The sequence below is a fragment of the Hoplias malabaricus genome, chromosome 8 (genome assembly GCF_029633855.1).
Source record: "Hoplias malabaricus isolate fHopMal1 chromosome 8, fHopMal1.hap1, whole genome shotgun sequence".
NCBI lineage: Eukaryota > Metazoa > Chordata > Actinopteri > Characiformes > Erythrinidae > Hoplias > Hoplias malabaricus.
In genome coordinates this window covers 19,810,435-19,830,620 of record NC_089807.1, presented here as the reverse complement: position 1 = coordinate 19,830,620, position 20,186 = coordinate 19,810,435, and the positions used below count along the sequence as shown (strand labels likewise).

The window sequence follows — 20,186 nt, the reverse complement described above, 5'->3', positions numbered from 1 at the left end:
GTAGAATATGAAATTTGAACACATTGGAGTAAAGTATTAAATTGTTATAAATTTGTAAGTAAAACATACGATAAGCCAAAGAGGTTCATTTGCATATGGCGGCCATATTGAATCGAAATGTAAACTTTTTTTTAATAATTATTAACCTTCAGACTCCTGCGAACATTTTGGCACCAAGCTCAAGAGAATTGGACAAAAATCCCCGGACTAGTTCGCAAAAGTAGGTTATGCAAATTATGCAAATTAGCGTGATAATAACCTTGGAAAAATTAAATTTTGACTAACCCGTTTTTGATTTGTCAGGACCCAAAGAATCAGTGGAAAAAAAGATTTTGTCTCTACGCCTCACGGTGTAGGAGATATGAACCTAAACGCGTTTCACTTCGCTATAGCGCCACCATTAGGCCAATCAGTGTCATTTTTGTTGTCCTCTGAGATGCACACAAATTACATCTACCCTCCAAGTGGGGAGTCTGTACAACCTACGGTCTCTTCCGCACAATGACTTTTACAGGAGAAAAAGAATAATAAGAAAAACCGTAACAAAAACAATAGGGTTCTACGCACTGAGTGCTTGAACCCTACTAAATGAACCCTGCTTTTAAAACATTTTAAAGTTGCTTTAATCCTTTAGGGTCAAAGAACGCACCGGCGCATCAAATACGACCATTCATGATGTGAATGGTCAAACACTCTCTGAATGTGCAGAAACTGCTCTTTTGATCGCATGTTATCGTGACTGTACGTGATACTGTACATCCCGAGTTACGAACCTATGTATAAGCTTGAGACACTAAGCTTGAGATTCACTTGTTTTAAGACTCTGATAAAACTATTTCAATCACCAAAACAATTCATCCACTTGAGGGATGTTTTCACAAGAAATATAAAGATTTTCTAAAATCTGATTTAATTTTTTTCAGGGTTAGAGACAGATTATGTCATCATAAAATGCTCTAGGTCACATGGCCTCTCTTAATGAGAGAACTGAGATTGTTCTGAACATTTTGATATAAAACATGTGAGCAATATATTATAATACAAGTACTTTAAAGGTGAATTTCAGAAAATTGAGAAAATGTCCTTAGACCCCAAACACAATGAGCTTAGTTCAAAACAAATTTCTTTCATGAAAAAAAAAAGACTTAACTAGAGGTTTTTCTAATATGACTTAACTATATGAATTTAGCACGGTTTTATTTTTAAGCTGCATATATTTGGTTTTGGTATGTATTTGTTATTTGTTATTTATTATGCAAGCAGACTTTATTCCACTACTGCATTATTCAACTTCTGCAATAACCTGCAGGCAGCACAAGGCCTATCAAGTTTTATCCAGCTTTCTCAGCATTATTCTTCAGTTCTGTCTCCAAATAACAAAAAAATGCACTGTCCTGACTCCAGCAGCTGAGAAGACCACACATGTAGAGGCAATGGCTGTCCAGTTTGCAGCGCATAGAGAGAATTAGACAAAAGAAAACAAGATAAAACTCAATAGGGAGAAGAACAACTGCACCCCACTCTTGGCAGGAAGAAAGGACTTCTCTGTATGAAAAACCTCCAGTAAGACCTTTAAAACCACAGAGGCAGCCCGAGGCAGACAGAGTGCTTCCCCTGGAGGTTCAGCATTATGATCAAACCAAACAACTCCACTGCCTGCATTCATCTGAGAATTACAATCTATATGTGAGGAATGTTCTCAAGGTTAACAGCACAAAGAGAGTGTACACAGTATGTGGTCACTCTTATACAGTTGTGGATACTCACAAGAAAGCTCCAATGCAGTGAACGGAAAAAGAGCCAAATGCTTATAAGAAATTGGGAACCTCTCAGTGAGTCTCATTTAGACAATACTGTGGGAAGCTCCGGAGCCACATGTGCTCTCTCAAGTTTTTGTGGATAAATGGGAGCAGAACATAGAACAAGCATGGGTTTCGTTTCTTTCTGTTTTAACTAGAGATAAAGTCTCTATCTAAAGTCTGGCATGATTCCAATAGCGGCCACCTCTGTTCCTCCTCATGTGTAGGCCTACCGGTACTGGGCCTCTGCCAGAGTTTGGGGACTCATTCAATTTAAGAGGTTTGTGCTGGAATGTGTTTAAGTTCTGATCTACAGAAATATGCAACTGCATAGTGAATGAGACATTAGCATACAAAGAAGTCCATCGGAGGCCATGAATTCAAGAGATAATTGGCCTCATTCTCTCTGGATGGCTCTCAGACTCCTCATTACTCAGCATCATGCTAGCCAATGCAAGCATGAGTTAACTTAACAGAATTGGGCAGCAAGTGGTCTCGTCCAAGCACCCTGATCTGTCCTGTGGTACTGTGTTAGTATCAGTTTTTTTAAAAAAAAGAAAATAAACCGTACAGTATTAGGTGTTTATAGTGTTTATAATATTCCTAATGTAATTTTAAGTGAATTACAAAGTTTCATATACTATTTGAGCAAAACACTCTGTATGGTCTAGTCACTACTGCTGTGTTTACTTTGCAAAGGTCAGATGTCAAATAAATATATCCATCCATCCATCCATTATCTGTAACCGCTTATCCAATTTAGGGTCGCGGGGGGTCCAGAGCCTACCTGGAATCATCGGGCGCAAGGCGGGAATACACCCTGGAGGGGACGCCAGTCCTTCACAGGGCAACACAGACACACACATTCACACCTACGGACACTTTCGAGTCGCCAATCCACCTGCAACGTGTGTTTTTGGACTGTGGGAGGAAACCAGAGCACCCGGAGGAAACCCACGCGGACACGGGGAGAACACACCAACTCCTCACAGACAGTCACCCGGAGCGGGAATCGAACCCACAACCTCCAGGTTCCTGGAGCTGTGTGACTGCGACACTACCTGCTGCGCCACCGTGCCGCCCTCAAATAAATATATTCACAGCAAAATGATCTCTGCAGTGATTCACTTCTTGTAGTGAATAGCCAGTAGTCAGCATGTGCTAGCTGACTGAGAGGCAGAAAAGCACACGCTGCTTTTCCTTTTTGTTTGTATTTCGGAGTACTCATGACTCCTGCTGAGAAAAGAAGGAACAGCTGGAGGATGCAGGCCAGTGCGTCTTTAACGCTTGCTTTTCAAATGATGATAGAATAATCATCCTGTTTAAGTTTGTTTTCTGCACAAAGCTTCTCTCCGTGAAACGACAATCTGTGTATATTCGAATTGAGGACATTTGTTGTAATTGCTACAAAAACTACAAACCTCAGTTCCAAAGAAGGTGTGACAGCATGTGAAATACATATTGATACCGAAAGCAGTGATTTGGAAATCCGTTGACCTGTATTTTAACAAACAACACTGAGAAGCTAATTAATTATCTGATAAAAGATTTGTAGCTTAGCAACTTTGTTGATGCAAATATTAGGAAAGGCCAATTTAGGACTAGGAATATTAAAAACATCTTAAGCTTGCAAACAAACAAGGGTTTAAAAGGCAACTCAAGGAAAGGCTGAGTTTTTCATGAGCAAGGATGGGCTTGAAATCCTGTGTTCAGTTAACACTCTTTTGGCTGGATCCACACATGCAAGTTAAAACTGTACTAAACTATTATAGATTGTTTATGGAAATAATAGATGTTACAGTTTATAAGCCTGGTTCTGTCATAGTGTGAGTATCCAATGTATGAATAGCTTTCACACCTACAAAGATAAAAAAAAATATAAATCATTTTAAAGCATATGTTTCCTTCTAAATCATTTCTTAGAGGGATGTACGCTCTTGTTCAATATTCTGCATATGTTACAACAGCATTGCTACAAACCTAACCTTGATTATTTAGTGTTGTTGAACAGAAAGAAAATCAGCTGCAGACTCCAATTTAAAACTAATTTTATGATTATTTCAAATACTGTCCCAATATTTTTGGGGATTTAGAGATTGTACTCACCTTTCCTCTGGAGTGTCCACATGGAAGGTCCTCTCGATGACAGTGGTCCACTGAAGACACCTAATAATGAAAGTGTTGGGCTTTGGTCGTTCTGTTTTCATCAGCTGGCATTCTGAAAAATAGAATGAAGTGTGGAGTGAGGAAAGAGATGTGAAGGGTTAAGGTTAAAGACCATACTGTGCAGTTACTAGAAGATCTAAAACGGGAAAGCTGACCTATAAACTAGAGCATAGTTTGGTGTTTTTAGTGAGGTCAGCGTGGCCAGCTGCAGGCAACTGTAGTGAACTCTGTGTGATAAACAGTGTCATGGGGAGCACGTGGTAAAACAAATGGTCATTAGCTGAGGGGAGGCTGGGGGGTGAGGAGAGATCTGCACAACACCACAGAGAGATGAATGAGGCAGAACAAGAGGAGGAGAGAGCTGAGCTGAGCTGGACATAGAGGGCCATCACATAAACAGCACTCAGGTCTGCCATGCCAGCTGTTTCTCCACAAGTGGACACTCGTTTCTGCTGCTAATGCATCTCTGCTGGTGGGGAGTGAAGGTGATCTGAGCTTGGCACATTGTAATGGCAGCAGGGACAATGACTGGACGTCAGGTGAACAGTGGCCGTCAGTTCGTCATGAGGGCCCTCAGCTGGCCAATTCCAGCCACCTCCATGCAGCAACACAGCCTAAATACGGTCCCGAAGGTTAATGGTGTCAGCACAGAGGTCGCAAAGCTGCACGCTGCATGGTAACTCCTACCTGGGCAGCAGGAGAAAATTGGAGGTGCCTGCTGTGAGGCAGAAAAATAAGGTCACAGCAGCCGGAATGTGACACCTCAGGAGGAGTTGGAGCAGAGCGAGCTGACAGCATTGTTTGCTTTGCCACGCAGGATCACAGATGACGAGCTTAGCTCGAAGCAAGAGTCACAGAGGAGAGCAAGCATGCCAATTAAACAGCCGCAGAAGCTGTGACTTCCACCGATCATGCCACGCTTTAGCTTTTTAAGGCGTTCTCAAGTCCAAAATAAGGCTGAGAGGGTGCCAAGCACAGAAAACATCAGGAGACAAACATGGCAAGTGCTTTGCTGCAAATTAGGACCCACTAGCATCAAAGACCTTTCCACTAACAAACTTAACATTCACAGGAAAATATCTTGCATATGAGCTTCAGGAATAAATAAGTTAACATTAATGTGAAAATAATGAACAGTGGAGTGTGAGATGACCACTGTTCTTGGTCTTGGTCTGTTTTTCAAAAAATTATTAATACATAAAATCTGACAATAAACTGTTGTGGTAGAGCTCCCTAATTGAACAAACTGTTGGGACTGAAATGGAGAATTTGTCATATGTTGCGATCATTGTTAAAAAGACTAATTGGTGGATTCTGACTGCGATGTCTGGTGGGCAGTGCAGGTCTGGTCAGTGTGCGTGCATATGTGTGTGTGTGTGTGTTGGGGGGGTCTGGAGCAGTCTGGAGGCGGGCGCGCGGACGAGCGAGTGAGCGGACTCGAGGCAGCTCAGGCCGCTGGGGGAGAGAGGCATGCCATTTCAGAGAGCACATTAGACTATCAGCCTCCCACAACCACCTGGCCTCCCAGCTTTCTGCAACAGATGTGGCAATCCTCTCCCCCTGCCAAAGCAGCCCGGGCCGGATGTATGGCCACCCCTCTCTCTTCCAGGCTTTAGATTAAAACCTGGCTGGGCCTCCTGACGGATGGAAGGCTGGAAAGAGGGCGGCTCACTCCACGTGTCTGAGAGCCAGCTTCCAGGACCGGTTACCCAGCATGCCGTGCAGGAGTCTGTGCGCAGGCGCTCTGAATATTTCTAGGCGCATGGCAGGGGTCGTCTATGCTAGTGGTTTTATGTCAACAGCCACCCACTGACAACTGTATATTATACACAATTGTAACCTATAAATATCACTGGCTCACAATAAACTATATTATACTCATTATTCCCTTATAAATATTCACACATGACAATGAGTCTCAGTCTCCACGCAGGTTTATTTACAAAAGATACGTTTATTAGCTTTTTAATGGCACCAAAAGAAAAACATGAAAAAGAAAAACTGTTATTCAGTGCAGTTTTTCAAGCTGAAAATTAGTGCATTTTCAATTCAGACTATGATTGGCTACATAGTTATTAAACTAATTTGAATGACATTTTAAAAAGATCAGCAGTCTGCTAAACACTAGTTCACACACACTATAAGCAGTGTGTCATAAGACTCATGTCTTGGTAAAAACAGCTAGGACACTGCCCATTTGACAAAAAAAATTAGGATTATTTTATTTTATTCTTGTTAAAATAGATATTTTACTATAAATGTAAAAATATAAACGTATTTGTTATTTAATCAATATTGCTGAGGTATCAGTATTACTACTGGAAAATCTTAGAAACATAACCACTAATTACTTTTACATTTCAGTAATTATTGATTTATTTTCCTGTGCAGGTTCATCTGTGCAGGTAGACAAACAATCAAAGCAAAAGATTCACATTAGCACATTAACACAATGTAAGTAGGCCCACTTTAAAATTTAATTTGTTAGTGGAACCCCAGATGTCCTCTAATTTAACTGCAAGATGTTCCATCTCCGTATTTTCCTTGTAGTCCTGTCGGAGGCAGGGATCTCACGTTGAAAACAACCCTCACTAATCAAATGCTTAACTGCAATTCCGCATAAATCACTTACTAGCAACAGAGAAGTTATTGAGAGGGTAGGGTAGGTCCGCATCCTGTGGCTTCTCCTTGTACCCGATGAAGGATCCATCAGTCTTTAGCAGAAAGTAGCGTGGTCTCCAGTTTTTGATATACTCACCTGTTGAGAGATGATGACACAATACAGTCACTCAATACCGTAAGATGAACCTGAATTTAATTTATGACTGAGGTTCTGAATAGTACCCATGCAGACGAACATATGGAACTGTATCTTCTAATCCATAAATAAAGTAATTTTAACATAAATGTGGCTAATGTGCTTTTATTTATTTAAATGACATAAAAGTGATCAAACATTCATTCTGATAAAAAAGTGAGGTTGATATGTATTTGAAATGGTTATGGTATTTTTAAAAATGTTTCTGAAATTATCAATCAAAAATGTATCAATGTATACTGGTGGTACAGACAGATAGAAAGGACCTGAATTGTAACTATAGCGGTTTAAAAAAAAGGAATTTTCGTATAGTTAGAGAACGCATTATTAGTGAATTATTTATAAGAATGTGTTATATTGATAAATGTCAGACTTCAAAAGATTGTTATATTGTACCAAGCTTTAATTGTAATTAGTGTTGCTTTAGAAACTTCAAACCCTCCTTACTGCATTAATGTAAACAGATCCTGAACTGCTATTTTCTACTTTGCATCATTTGACAGAATTCATTTGGACACATTTGTTGCTCATCCCCATAGAGAGCACACAGCAGTGCACAAATTACAATATTTACAGCAATGCTTTCAAGTCCTCCTTCTGTAAATGCACAGATGCATGCACAGATGTATCTACAGCTTATGCTGTGCCTTTTTGCTATGGAACTGAAACATTTGTCCATTTCTAAATTTGAGTTTAGGGGAATTACGATTATTCCCACATCATTTTGATTAGGGTGGCCTTCATATCACTGACCAAACACCAGGATTACATCATTAACATGGCATCAACATGTTTACTGCCTTTGAGCCGGATGTCAGCACGAGTATCATCTAATCAAATTCAGAGCCAGGTGTTGGGAGTGGACAGAGCTAAGGCATGTGACAAAGGACTGGATAGAGTAGTAGAAAAAAAGGGTTGTGGTCAGAGGGGGCTAAACGAGTGCCCCGTGGGGGGTAGCTGAAAAACCTTTAACCCTTCCGGGCTGAAGCGACAAAAAACAACATCTGCTGAGCAGCTGGTGTCACTGTATTACCATGCAAAACTTCTGGTGCAACAGCCTGTGCTATCTAATAATCAACAGCAGGATTACAAGGGTGTCAACATCACCATGCTAGGGGCCAGACCTGGTGCCCACCCACACTCCCCCACTCACACAAAAACACATGCCCTTAGCCTTCAACAGCAGCAAAAACCCTGCATGTACAGCACATCTGCCTGTTGAGTAGAATGTAGTAGGAATTCATGATTGTGTTAGGGTTAATATACAATCTGAGCCGAGATTCATTTACATTTCAATGCAATGTGATCACACTGAGATGCCGTTAACTTTAAGTATATTTACAGCTCATTATGCATACAAAGCCCGCACAGCAGGACAGGAAAGATTGTGTATAAACCCTGAGGTTTAATCTGACTTCCACAAGTGGCTAATCAGTTAGTGAGGTAGCACTCAATCCATACAATGTCAGAAAGTAAGTTACAGTACAGGAACATATTTTGTTTAATAAGTTTTAAACAACATAACTGTACCCTCAAAAGGTAAAACAAATGACATTCAGGGCTAATAATGGATCCTAAATGAGTTTTAATATGGGGAAAGGAACATATTTGTACATAAAGCCTAAAAAAAAAGGGTAAGTCATTATGACTTACAAAATATACCTGCCATAAAGTAGGGTACAATTTGTTCCTTAAACACAAGTACTGAGGAGATTCTCTTTAGTAATGCTGGGCGATATAAGCGCAAATCAATATATTCTTACATTTTACCTAGTTTACGATAAATGAATGATTATTTTTTGTATTTGTGACCCTCATAGTTCAGTGACGAGGCTTGTACTTTAAATATGCTTCAGTATTAAAGCTGGGACATTTTTTTCTAACGTCGCTGGGAGCTTGTTTATATTTGATGTGTGACTGTGCTTTGGTCACTGAAACCGTTTTTTTCTCAGCGTGTATATATCTGACTTCTTTTTGTTCACTGTCGTCTTAATTTTAATCAAACACAGCACGTCCAAACCACAGACTCTGTGTTTTCCTTTGGTACGAGCTGCTCTAGTTGCTCGGTGTGCCCCAGTGTTTAAGTGGCTTCCATGTTGCAGATAGGGGCAGAATCATGTGACTACATCTTGGTAGCGTGGTTTTAAAGGGCAGTACATGAACACACAGTGGGGACATCACAGAATAAAAATATTCAAAATAATCGATACAAGATTATGTCGAGTAGATGTTCTGAATGTTGATTTCGATTATTTTTCAATTAATTGCCCAGCCCTACTCTTTAGGGTACCACAACCCTCACCATATTATCAATTGAATGAATAATAGATGCAACTATCTGTGCTGTAGCTGTTTGCTGAACATTGTGTCATGTGACTGAACTGAACATTTAGAGTTCTGACTGTGTGCTATTATTCACACAGGGGAGGGAAGAAACCGTACATAAGTATGAGGACTGTGTCAAATTCTCTAAAGTTCATTAAAAGTTGAAATGTGGAAACACAATTACACTGGAGAGAAATTTGACTACACAGGCTCAAATTTAAACATGTGAAAAGTTCATGGTTAAACAAGTACTCCAAGTGCTCTATGTCTTGAAAGTATGAAAGGCAGTGGGGTTAAGTGATGGTAAAGGTTCTCACACAGACCTTGCACTGTTTTAAACTAACATAACTTTGACTGTAGGGATTAATTAAACAAGGACACACTCTTTCACTGATTTGAAATACTGAACAGTGTCACATTTTAAAGAACTTAAGTAAATGTGGGAGTGAAATAGTTCAAAGAGGTGCTTCAAATCTAAAACAGTTATTTGAAAGGCACAGGCACCCAATAGAGTTTTAATTTTATTTTATTTTCTGAAACTGCTTTATTCTGTTCAGGGTCACAGTGGGTCCTGAGCCTGCACTGAATTATAGGGCACAAGGCAGGAATATAAATGGACAGGGCAGCAGACCAGAAAGAACATTAAGCATGTGTACACTCACAGTCAAGAGATGGAAAAAAAAAGAGAAAAGTACAATCTTCTGGCCTTTGAGATCAGTCAATCAACTAACCGTCTAATTAAACTAATTTGCAATGAAAAATGACTAAAATGGGCAGCACGGTGGTGCAGCAGGTAGCTGTCGCAGTCACACAGCTCCAGGGACCTGGAGGTTGAGGGTTCGAGTCCTGCTCCGGTTGACTGTCTGTGAGGAGTTAGGTGTGTTCTCCCTGTGTCCTCCAGGTGCTCCAGTTTCCTCCCACAGTCCAAAACACACACGTTGGTAGGTGGACTGGTGATTTAAAAGTGTCCGTAGGTGTGAGTGAATGCGTGAGTGTGTGTGTTGCCCTGTGAAGGACTGGCGCCCCCTCCAGGGTGTATTCCCGCCTTGCGCCCAATGATTCCAGGTAGGCTCTGGACCTACCGCAACCCTGAACTGGATAAGGGTTACAGATAATGAATGAATGAATGAATAAAGAACAATGTCTAAACCATCACCATCACCAGTGAAATTAAAACTTGGCTCAATTGTTTTTCTTTTGGAAATTAATTAATTCATTAATTCATCTTCTGTTAGCGTTTCATCCTAACCAGAGGGGTGGCAGGTCACCCCATGAATAACACCCTAGACAGGACACTGTTCCAGTGCACGGCATCACACACTCTTCTAGTCTCTCACACTAGTGGACAATTTCACACAGCCAATCCACAGCCCAGCATGAGTTTTCGGACTGTGTGAGGAAACTGGAGCACCTGGAGGAAACAAGCACACACACAAACGCACACACACAAACACACACACACACACGGGCAGAACACACCTTTCAGAAAGTGACCCAAGGTCAGGATCGAACCCAAGGCCCCACAGTTTGTGTGGCAGCAGTATGCAGCCCTCTTTTGGTCATAATAAATCATAATATGATTTATTAAAAAACATTGTGAATAATATAAAATGTGAAAAAAACAAATCTTCTATATATATTATGATCTTGCATTTGGAGTCAATATATATATATATATATATATATATATATATATATATATATATATATATATAAGTATATAGCAGGAAGATAAATAAAAGCAAGAGATTAACTTTGTCTTGCAAAGTTGAACTAACTGCAGACTAGTTTAAAGCATTACAGAGTTTTATTTTGTTTTTGTTTTTTTCTCAGATCTAGTATCTATACATGCTCATTGGCAACTAAAGTTTCAACAGTTTATAACTCTTATATGCACATATTTATGTTAAAAGGGGTCATTGTTAGCCCATGTATGTGCATAAAATAACATAAAAGTGGTTTAAGAATCCTTTGTGTGTTGAGGAAGTTATTAAAGGTAATCAATTTGCAAACATTGCTTCAACAAGTGGAATTAAACTCAAAATAAAGCTTATGATTCTTGAATGTTTTGCCCACTCATGGAAATGATGAAGTTATCCTCCTCCACTGAGAAACAAATTGAAGAGATTTTAGTTTTTAGAGTCAATAAATCACTGAGTGAAATAGGAGAAAAATGCTACTGGAGGTGGTGAGCAAAACTGAAGAGCTCACAAACATTTCAAACAGCTCCTAACAACTATGTGCTGCTATACGTTGAGAAACAACACTAGTGTCCTCGCTGGAATGTGAAACACTATGTAGACTGATCCACAAATCTGCACTACATCACCTCACAACTATTTAGTTCATATTTTTTCCCCCTGCAAATCTTATCTATTAAGACAGACAATCTGGTAGCGGCGTGAACGCAGGAGCCGGAGAATCCCCAGACGTGTGCTTTCTGATTCTGAACTCCTGGTAATTAGTCGCTATCTCCAGCAAGTGACACGCGGGCCTTGGTGACAGCTCTGATCACTTTTTTTTTTCCATCAGAGGAGAAAATAAACAACATGTTCTATTTGTAACATCCACTTAAAGCATAATGACACCAGCTTCTCTTAATTAACACATCAGAGAAAAACACCTGCTCATGTTAATTTGAGGAGACGGAGGTCTTCGCCGCTATGCCTCGGTGAGGCGGTGGAGTCGATGGGTAGGAGGGAGCAGCTGAACACAAGCAGCCGCCATCCCACAAATAGAGAGAGAGAGAGAGAGAGAGAGAATGATGATGAACAAGGTGCTTCTGTCTAACAGCACCTCACAGGAACGTTATCAATAAACAATAATCATAAATAAATCTTTTCATGCGTCATGAACAACAAACCACTTTTTACCTAGAAAAAATTTGAACAAACTTGAGAAGAACTAAGGGAGTCTGCATAACATGCAGTTGTCTTATAGCATTTCAGTTATTGCCTGCTGCAACACACTGAAAAGGCCACAGAGGGCTTGATAACTGCCTAATGAGCTTAATCAGTTGTGTTGGTACAAGAATACTTGAAATTCAAAGGGGAGATCATAGGGTCTTCAGGCCCAGAGCCGAGGGCAAATAAAGGCAAATCATTTTTGCCACAAGATAAACTGAAATGTGTGTTTGTGTGTGGGTGTGTGAGAATGAGAACTACAGTTCACCGCTTCACAACTTTGTCTGTACATAAATGCAAAATTCCACTGAATCAATCTCCTGTTGAAATTGTAGACCTGTGATTTTATTCCTGACTGTGAAATATTAATTTAAGTCTATAACTCTAAGCATCATATCCACTGACACTACATAACTTCATACTAACTGCATTTAACTTGATGCTGACAGTACTGACCTTTCCACTCTTTCTTTTTGTGTGCTCTACCTTCCAATAAGGTTGGAAATAATTCAGTTCATTAAAGTATTCAAAGATAAATAAAAGAGAAATAAGAAGAAAATCTTAAAGACAGACAGTGATGAAGCAGCATGAGAGAAAGCTCTGGAGAATCCCCAGACACGTGCTTCCTGGATCTGACATTTTGTTTCAGTTTTGATAACCACTGGCCTGGTAGGTCACCAAAATTGTCTCCATCAAATATACAGCATGTAGAGTATTCCCACACAGAGAGACGACTATATTATAAGCTCCTCTCTTGCCTCAGATCTGAAAATATCTACAGGGGTTCCACTGTAAGACAACAAGATAGAGCGACAGGTTTTAAAACGAGGGTAGCTGTCCATTAGTGAGGAAAAAAAATTCAACAAAACTGGACATAGACATAGCAAGCAATAAAAGACTCTTCATACTATTTTTACAACCATCAAACATGGTGGAGGATCCATGTACTTTTGGAGATGTAGAACGACATATAAAACAACGTTGGTGATTTGTTTTCTTGCAGAAGGCATTATGCATGTTGATAAGTAAACTATATGTCAAAAAATATGTGGAAATTCCCCCTAATTGCTGACACATTTCTACACTTATCTCTTAAAGGATGTCAAGAGAGTGCTACAATGTAGGGTGACAAATGTAAAGTTTGTTTTCAACAATTTGTGGAGTTTGGGGAAGTTTCTCTCTTTTGTCCAGTGATCATGTCTCTGTGTACAAAGCAAGGTCCATAAACATATGGTTTGATGGGTCTCCTGCAGGGTTGGGGGTGGGGGGGGGTCAGGTGCCCATACTTTTGAATAGGACGTCCAATAAGCATACGTCTGAAGGGACCGTGTACAGTTATGTCAGTCTAGACATCTATCTACAAAAATATCTGCAGTTTTATAATGTTACATAAAATTAAAGAAGTTTGATTAACATTGAGGGCTGGACAATAATTCAATATCAATATATATCACAATATAAAATGATTCAATAACAATGATATGATTTTTAAACAATTTTAATGTACATTACTTACAACATCTGTCACTGACTGATGACCATTACAGGGCACTGTTATCAGTTCAGCTCCTGAATTTTAAATTCAGTTTACAAATATAAAAATTTACAAGGCCAATATATTTATGTTTGATGGTGATGTTATGTTTCTTGTTTGTTCTTGGAGGTTGACAGTGGATTTTATACTGTTCGTATCGGTATCTGAATTGTATCGTATCTTCCTATGAACGTAATAAATACCAGTCGAATGGCTGAATCTTATTTGCCATCAATGCTTTGGCTGATAGTGAACCAGTCAAACTGAAGGGAACAGTTCTACTCAACGGTTTCTGTGAATAAAATTCTGAAGAATGTGTTGAAAAACTTTATGGCCATTTGTTTATTTAAAAAAGGCATATATTATGCAGTGTTTCTGAATCACATTTGATTCTTCAAATGAGGAAAAAGTGAAGCTGTGCTATTGCTAGTTAAGAAATCACTAAAGTAGGCAGAGGTGCAACAGAAGGGGTACATAACTAAAGGCAAATGCAATTCTGCCCAGTCATTTTCACTGGCTTCTACAAGCTGATGTTCCTCAAATCCAAATCAGAGGAAGGACAGTTGGTCTGGCATGGAGAGAGGCAAGGCTCTTGTGCTCAGGTTTTCTGAATGCTCACACAAATTGAAGCTAGATTTCTTGTTACAATTACTGAACACAGTTGTAGGATTTAAGTTAATAGGAAATGAATTTCCTTGCTAAAGGCACAAGCCAATAATACCTGGGTTTGGAGTCTGTGAATATATTCTAATTTCCTGCTGCTGTTCTCCTGTTCAGTCCTGAGTTCTAAACAGCTCCATTTACACAATTAAAATATCATACTGAGCGCCATTCAATTACAAGCCCAGATTAATTGTTCATTTGTCTGTGGTGTGTGACAGCCGGACGCCTGTGGGACAGGGAGTTGGACGGGCTGCTTCCAGACAGACGCGTTCTTGAGCAAACTTTCCCTCAAAACATCCCCACCCGCTCCGGAGACTAGCAAACGGAAACTCGGACGCTCCTTCTGCGATGTTTTAGGCACGGTCGAGTTTCAGCAGTACAGGATGTAGGGAGGGGAGAGAGAGAGAGAGAGAGAGAGAGAGAGAAAGAAAAAGACCACGGAACATGGAAAAAACAAGGCCATTTGTTAATCAGCCCAAACAAGGATTTAATTTAATGCTTTGGCTGGGACTGCTCTGCTTTGCAGATGGCTTAAAGATGGGCATGTGATGGGTGCCCTGGGAGCGGCGGCCTGCCGCGTTCCAGCACACGCTGGCCACTCCAAAAGCGGCACCAGCTCGCCTGGGCACGGGCGGGCACAGCCGCTCCAGCGCCGCCCGCGGACGTGGGCAGCATTAGAGCGGAGCTGTTCCTGCACTAGGTGCGTGTGGTTGGGCGCGGACGGCAGCAGCTTGCTGAAGGAGAGCGTCTGGAGCTGCTTTAGCAGCCTGGCAGCACTGCCGGCCGTGTGGGCTTCACTCTCTTTCTCTCTCGATCTGTGACTCATCCGCACCCAAATGCAGAGTTTCTGCATGCTTAGGGTGTTTTCATATATAACATTCAACTCCTTGGCGAGACTCCTGTGAACACTGTTGAGAAATCTACAGAATAAATCAAGCGGTTCATTTCGGGGCACTGCAGCTAAAGCCCACATTCCACTGTAAGCCACGCTGCTAGAATATTTACTGCTAGTCAAAGTTCTACAGACCTACCGCATTAAAGAAAGAGCATGATGCTCCTGTCTAGGATGCTGGACATCTGTCGTTGCCAGGTACTGTGATTCGATAACATTGCACATGTTTTGAAGAGTAAATCATAGAACCAAACCTGCAAAGAAATGGATCAGGTAGATATATGTACAATGTGATTAATCATGTTCAAGATGAATTCAGTAAAAAGCTGACTGGTGCGTGTGCATGTGTGGGAAAGAGAGAGAGAACAACTGCATTCTGAAAAGCTCTTGCTCCGCTGTCACAAATAATTAGACAGCTGAGAGTAAACATCAGGAATATTGTCTAATTACGTCGCCATACAGTTTTGTAATTGAAAGAAAGGGGGAAAAAAACAATGGCTTCTAAGACGCTCCAACTTTTCCTTATTGTCAGAAGTAGCTAATAATAATCACCCTCTTTCTTTACATGACTCAACTCCTTGCTTTACGTAACTGTACTTTGCCAAATGTGACCAACACCAGGACAGACACAGACTCACTAATCAGCTCTACTGGAAAGCGGCTGCAGCTGTGAAGTTGTCAAGTGCAATTTCAAGGCCTGGCTAAGATGAGGGGGCAAAGTAAAACTGACAATACTTAGTGCCTCACAAAGCTCCAGGGATTTGTGGTAGGTTTTTTTTTTTTTGCCTGAATTGTCCACAAAGTCTTAAGCGCTGATCCCCTTATCCAGATGAAGGTCATGTCACCAGTTAAGACAGCCAGACACAACAAGACAGACTGGCCCCTGCTTCACCATCACCATGGTGACTAGCGGTAAATGCTACAGTGGGGCCATGCTCCCACAGAGACTTCTTTGGGATGTGAATGTGTGTAAGAATGTCTGCTGGGATGCATACGAGCAGCAGTGGTCCAGCTTAAACAAAGAAGTCAGAAACATGACAAATACACACTTAGTTACTGGAGTGAGGTTAGACTCATTGTCCTCAATGTCACTAACAGATGGACTCGAGAGCAAAGTATGCAGGAAACTTGGGGCTAATATTCTGCTTGATTTGTTGTGTGTGTGTGCATGCATCTCCTCTGTGAGCCAGCGGCGCTACAGCCGTAGGCCAAACAAAAGGCTCCCAGACAACTTATGTACAATCCAGAGCTGACTTGAGACAATCCACTTAGCCTGTATTAGTGTCATTAACATACTGCAGCAGCAGGACCGTGTGTGTATGCTGGTGTTTATACGTAGAACCACTAAAACCCCTGGTGAATGGTCCCACCAAGCTGCAGACTTACACAAGGGGTTTTCCAGCCTAACAAACCCACCCTTGGGACCCGGGCTGTGCAACAGTGCGTAAAACTCTATGGTGGGAGGGGAATAATAACACTCTCACAGGTCTGTGTAATGTGGAATCCCAATCCTAGCAGGTAGAGGAGTAAAAAAAGAAAAACCTTTTTTTTCCTTTTATTACCCTAATTTTTTTTAGACAACCTGAAATTATGTTGTTTCCTCAAAACACTGATTTAATATGTAGAGACTAAGTATCTTTAATATTTTATTGATTTTTTTTCTTCAAATTACTTATATATATTACTACTTATATATATATATTTTTTTTTTACAAAGATGACCATTATATATATATATATATATTATTTTGAGGAAAATGTGATGTTTATCTTAGACGCAGTGTTCTCACAACAGATATGCTAGACTTTGTTGATGATGAGGGGTGATGGATACTGAGGACTCAAGAACAGTTTGTAACATTAAGCGGAGATCCGGACCCCCAGGGAATCTCAAAATCATCTGTTTCACTCAAGCACAGATGCCTGCTGTGGAGCGGGGCGAGGCCGTGGAGAAGGCAGCAGACAAAGGGTGGTGTCCACATTCACCCAGGAGAGGGGCGGGGTTAAGGTGGACATGGAGGTGTCTAGGGATGACGAGCTCTCCCAGAGGCCCTGAATACACTTCAGGCAGCCAGCTGCACACTGCTCTGCCTCCTGGTTCTCTTTCACACCCTGCTGGTGCAAAGCCCAACACACTTATACACAAGGGATCCACTGATATAGAATTTCTGGACAAAATATACTGACCTTAATAACCAGACAGCAGTATGTTGTGGATTTTATTATATATTTAGGCTTCAATGCATATAAAGTACAATAAGTGTCAGCCAGATTAAAAATGGACCAATGGTCAATTTTTCACAGCCACAACACAGCTCAGTTACACTGCAGTTTTAAGTAAACTTATATGTAACATTAGGAGTCTGGCCCAACAACTCTTATTGGCAGAGCTGAGAGAAAAACTTCACGCTTTGTTTTGTCTGCTATGCTAAATTCCCAGTTGTAATACCTGTTAGCAACTGTAACTCCAACACTGGCCTTATAATAATAACAATAACAACAAAAACAACATCAACATACACAAGTCGCACACACACTTGTTGAACTGTACATTCACGCATTTCAGATAAAAAAAAACTCACGTGTCTAACCATCAGCTTAATTTTCCACAAATACAAATTTAACAAAAACATTAAAATTATAGCTAGTTTCTGTTAAAAACCACAAATAATTGCATCCTCCATAATTGAATACAAAAATGTTTCACAAGCAAGATCTCTGGCCCCGTACATTGATACGTGACTGCAACAGGAGTCATACTGGGAAAGGAAAAATGAAGTAATTTTCCTCCTCACTAACATAAAAACACTCACAGCCTGCCACTAGATGGCACTGGTCCACAGTTACAATCAGCTTGGAGATCAACATCAACCACCGTAATAAAGTCCTGTTTGTGTGCGTGTGTGTGGGAAGGAAAGAGACCGTGGAAAACAAAGGGTAAGAGTAAGAGAACAAAATATATAATGCCAGAAAAAGGGACACATACATAGTGAGACAGACAGACACACACACAGAGAGAGAGAGAGAGAGTGAGAGAGAGAGAGGAATCAGAGCAAATAAAAAAGGGAATGATTGAGAGCCAGACAAAAGGATAGAAACCAAATAAAAAGAGACTTTTCTCCTTTTCTCTGGAGTGAGAGATTTCAGTCAAACTTCAGTCAGAGATGTGTTGAGGCTCTAGCTGAAACAGCAAAAGTGGCTCATTCTATGTCTTCAGCTAACATACACACACACAGAGAGAGAGAGAGTTTTATATCAGGGTCATAAACTGTAATCAAGAGGTGGTATAAAATGAACAACACATTATGTAAAGCTCTCATCACATTATTTTGCTTTAGTGCAGAAGGCTATAATAGAAAACGTCAACACAGTGAATAAGCCTGAATGCTAAAGACCAACTTAAATCAGGGCAGACCTTTTATACACTTCTCCACAGGAGAGATAGTATTGATTTAGAGTCGTCAGAGTCCATAGACACTGCTCAAAGTGTTCAGAACAGGGCTTTAATTAATACACTAAAGGACCATGTCGCTTTAGAGAGTAATTCAGTTTTACCTGCTCTGCTCTGTGATTATATTTGCTCATAGCACAAGCCGAATTTGCGCAATTATCAGAGAAACAGGCCACGTGTTGGGACGGCTAATCAAATGCTGGCAATTGCTCTTGTTCGATGCGTTCATTCTGCAATCTAATTTGTCTGTCATTCAGGGCCACAATGAGGGGATGTGTTCGCAAGGTAATCTGAACAAACAGAGATACGGGCACTGTTCTAACATTCCAAGAAGCACAGGAACAAGAAAAGGTCAGTAACTGAATCCCACAGAACAACAGTTTTAAAAGGCCATGTCATAGAGACACAGCTAAGGTTTTTACAAAACAGCAGGGGCCTTCTTGAAAATGACATGAGCATTTAAGCTGAGACACAGACTTTTACAGTTAGAGGACTGAGCTAATAGCGAACAGTACGTTTGAGTCAAAGATCATTATGATCAGCTCCAAGCATAATGTGGGTTCTAAAGAGGTACAGCACTCTTTGGAGCATTGCAACTCCATCCAATAACTTTGGGACAAGCTAAAGATCCAATCCTCACAGACATGTTCAATAAATGTTGGCTACACACTGATATTATTAGAAGGTACTACCACTTAATAAATACATTTAATATCATTACAATTTCAGATGGCACTTAAGGTAGCATTAACAAAACGAAATGACATACAACTCATTGACTGCAGTATCTGAGGCAGAGCCGGACAGAAGAAGGAGCAACACGCAGAGGGGGCTAGATACAGGTAAGTGAACAACCTCTGTAAATTAAGTGGATTACCTTACACCGGGCCTTAGAGACAGAACACATGTGCTGGTGTGTATGTTACAGGACACCTCAATTGTGAGTCACATTTGTTTCTCTTTTGGGGGCTTCATTCACACTATAATGATCCAGCTTCAGTGCGTGGCATTAATCAAGGAGACGATCAAAGACTTGACTCAAAACTTCATAAGACATCACAGAGATACCCACACATTCTACTGCACTGGACTTTCATCTGCTGGGATTGTCATCACAGTCTTCATTAATTCATGCCATTTGGGCAGTCTCACGGGATGACTTACACGTTTCTGTAGCCTCTGTACCATGCATAATGTACACGGGTGAGAGAAATGGACTCGAAGTATCTAAAACTAACAGGACGCCTCTTCGCACAAAGATCGGTGTCTGATCTAAAAATACATTCCAGCAAACTATTACTAAAGTACGTTAGCTGAGTCTTTGGCTGGTACGATTATTAAAATATTAACAAAGATATGGGCATTGCTAGGACACTTATCAGCTCTTTACAATGATGGTGACTGAAACCAGGGGTCATAATCAATATCTTAGAAATCAGACAAGGAGTTAACCCATTGATGGCTGCAGAGTAACATTTGAATAACATTGTGAAAAGTAGCGTTTAAAATTGTTAAATGCTCTGGACCTCTTGCTCACCATCACCATCAGCAACATCACACGTGATTCTGACTGTGTAAACTCCTCCATGCATTTCATACCAAACCACTTTGGAAAAGTTGCTGTTCCAGTATGTT

At 40.5% G+C, this 20,186-nt stretch overlaps 1 protein-coding gene across 2 annotated transcripts in view; it reads right to left on the bottom strand.

The window, feature by feature from the left end:
• The window catches only part of akt3a (v-akt murine thymoma viral oncogene homolog 3a), a 103,940-nt gene that overhangs the window by 23,289 nt on the left and 60,465 nt on the right, over window positions 1–20,186 (bottom strand). For both annotated transcript variants that reach the window (XM_066678995.1, XM_066678996.1), the window contains 2 exons: window positions 6,598–6,723; window positions 3,906–4,017 (listed from right to left, as the gene is read on the bottom strand). In XM_066678995.1, coding sequence (XP_066535092.1) covers window positions 3,906–4,017; window positions 6,598–6,723 — 238 coding nt within the window. The remainder of the gene's footprint in view (window positions 1–3,905; window positions 4,018–6,597; window positions 6,724–20,186) is intronic.